This window comes from Emys orbicularis, chromosome 8, assembly GCF_028017835.1.
Source record: "Emys orbicularis isolate rEmyOrb1 chromosome 8, rEmyOrb1.hap1, whole genome shotgun sequence".
NCBI lineage: Eukaryota > Metazoa > Chordata > Testudines > Emydidae > Emys > Emys orbicularis.
The window spans coordinates 75,182,570-75,185,011 of NC_088690.1; the positions used below are offsets into that span (position 1 = coordinate 75,182,570).

The 2,442-nt window shown below is 50.8% G+C and overlaps 1 protein-coding gene across 1 annotated transcript; it reads right to left on the reverse strand.

Annotated features, from left to right (window-relative positions):
- Positions 1 to 2,442, reverse strand: LOC135882919 (protocadherin gamma-B5-like). The gene has a single exon (XM_065409950.1). The coding sequence runs from the start codon at positions 2,440 to 2,442 to the stop codon at positions 1 to 3; it is 2,442 nt and encodes an 813-aa protein (XP_065266022.1).

Sequence of the window (2,442 nt, forward strand, 5' to 3'; positions counted from 1 at the left end):
TTACGCATGAAGAAAGAAGCTCACCTCCCCAGTAGTCTCCGTCTCAGCCTGTAAACTGCTACATCCATTGTCAATAAATGGCATCCCAGAGCTGTCGCTGCACAGAATATTCTCTGCCATTTGGGCATTGGGTTTCAGGAAGGCACATTTATTTCTCGTTAAATCTGAGGACAAACACAGCTGGTAGGTGTAAGGCAAAGTCCCATCTTCATAGCTTGGTGGGAACCTGCGGCCGGTATTTGAATAAGGGTCAGGACCAAAACACTGAAGTAATTTGGGATGTCCTGACCTTCGCAATTTCATCACAATGGCCAGTGTAACTGTCAGGAGGAACAAAAATGAGATCAAGGCTAAAGCCAGCACCAAGTAAAACTGTAAATCAGACTGAGGTGCCGAGTCACCCGATTGGTCGCTCATTTCCGGAAGAGCCTCTTGGAAGTTCTCAGCAAACACCAGGTTGAGCGTCACTGTGGCGGAGAGAGGCGGCTGTCCGTTATCTTTCACCAGGGTGACCAGCCTGTGCTTCACAGCATCTCTGTCCGCAAAGGCGCGGGCTGTCCGGATCTCCCCGGTGTGCAGCCCCATGCTGAAGAGCGCCGGTTCCGTGGCCTGGAGCAGATGGTAGGAGAGCCAGGCATTGTGTCCTGAGTCAGCATCCACCGCCACCACCTTAGTCACCAGATAACCTGCCTCGGCCGAGCGAGGGACCATCTCGAACAAGGCGGAGCCATCGGCTCCGATGGAAGGGTATAGGATGCGAGGGGAGTTATCATTCTGATCCAGAATAAACACCTTGACGGTGACATTGCTGCTGAGAGGCGGGGACCCGCCGTCTTGGGCCTTCACTTGCACTTCAAACTCCCGGAATTGCTCGTAGTCGAAGGAGCGCTGCGCATAGATAGCTCCGGTCTGGGAGTCAATGGAGATGTAGGAGGAGAGAGGCACCTCCTGGAGATTGCTGCTCAGGATGGAGTAAGTGACTCGGGCGTTCCGGTCCAGATCCCGGTCTGAGGCTTTTACACTGAAAATAGAAGCCCCCGAGGGATTGTTCTCTGGCACATAGGCGGTGTAGGAAGGTTTCTCAAAGACAGGGGCGTTGTCATTGATATCCGAAATCTGCAACAGCATGGTTTTCTGGGTGGAGAGAGGGGGAGAGCCTTTATCTGTGGCTGTGATTGTGATATTGTACTCCGGCGTTCTCTCCCTGTCCAGGGTGCTGTCTGTGAGGAGCTTGTAGTAACTGTTTGACGAAACCGCTATTTTAAAAGGCAACTTGTGTTGAATGAGACACGTGACTTCTCCGTTTTCTCCCGTATCTTGGTCACGAACTTTGATCAAAGCTATCACTGTGCCGGATACTGAGTCTTCAGCTACCGGGCTGGACACAGATGTAAACGTCACTTCCGGGGCATTGTCGTTTTCGTCAAGTATTGTTATTTGAACTTTCGAGTGAGCGGACTGGCCACCCCCGTCCCTGGCTTCTACGCCCAACGTGTATTTATGTGTGTCTTCAAAATCTGGAATCCGTGTATTTGTAATTCTTCCTTTCTCAGGATCTAAATAAAATAATGAACGCGCATTATCTGGTATGTTGCTGAATGAGTATGTGATTTGGGCATGTACCCCTTCATCCTGATCCGTGGCTTTCACCTGAAGCACCAAGGAGCCCCGTGGTAGGTTTTCCCTCAGGCTGACTCTGTAGATATCCTCGGTAAATACGGGGGGATTGTCATTGGCGTCAGTGACATTAACCCTAATCTGAGCAGTGCCGGATCTGACTGGATCTCCCCCATCCACGGCCGACAGGATCAAGTGATGAGAGTTTTGCTTTTCGCGATCCAGAGATTTTTCCAGCACTAATTCTGGGTATTTATTTCCATCCGGGCTCTCCTTCACAGCCAGGGTAAAATGCGGGTTCTTGCTGAGTTGGTAATTCTGCACTGAGTTGACCCCAACGTCTGGATCTTGCGCAGATTCTAGTGGAAACCGCGCACCAGGCAATGCTGATTCAATAACTTCTAAATCAATGTTGTTTGTCTTGAACCGCGGGGCGTTATCATTAATGTCCTGGATTGCTACATTCACATGGAAACCATTCAAAGGATTTTCCACCACCGTTTCGAGTGTCAGGACACAAAGGGGTGTCTCCCCGCATATCGCCTCCCGGTCTATCCTGCCATTCACATACAGGTTGCCATTTTCCCCATTCACCCTGAAGTATTGCTTTTCCGAACTAACACGGAGCTTCCGCTGCTGCAGTTCTCTGGTATTTAATCCCAAATCCTTGGCGAGATTCCCCACAAGGGAACCTTTGGCCATTTCCTCAGGTAGGGAATAACGAAAGTGCTCCGAGACCGCCCGGCAGAACAAAGACAGTAAGAAGGGAAACAACAGTACTTGCCGTGTGACTGCCCGGCTCGGCTCTCGGCGCCTGATTTCCAT

Excerpts from the sequence above, each read along its gene's own strand:
- LOC135882919 (XM_065409950.1), bottom strand. The coding sequence starts at position 2,442 with ATGGAAATCAGGCGCCGAGAGCCGAGCCGGGCAGTCACACGGCAAGTA.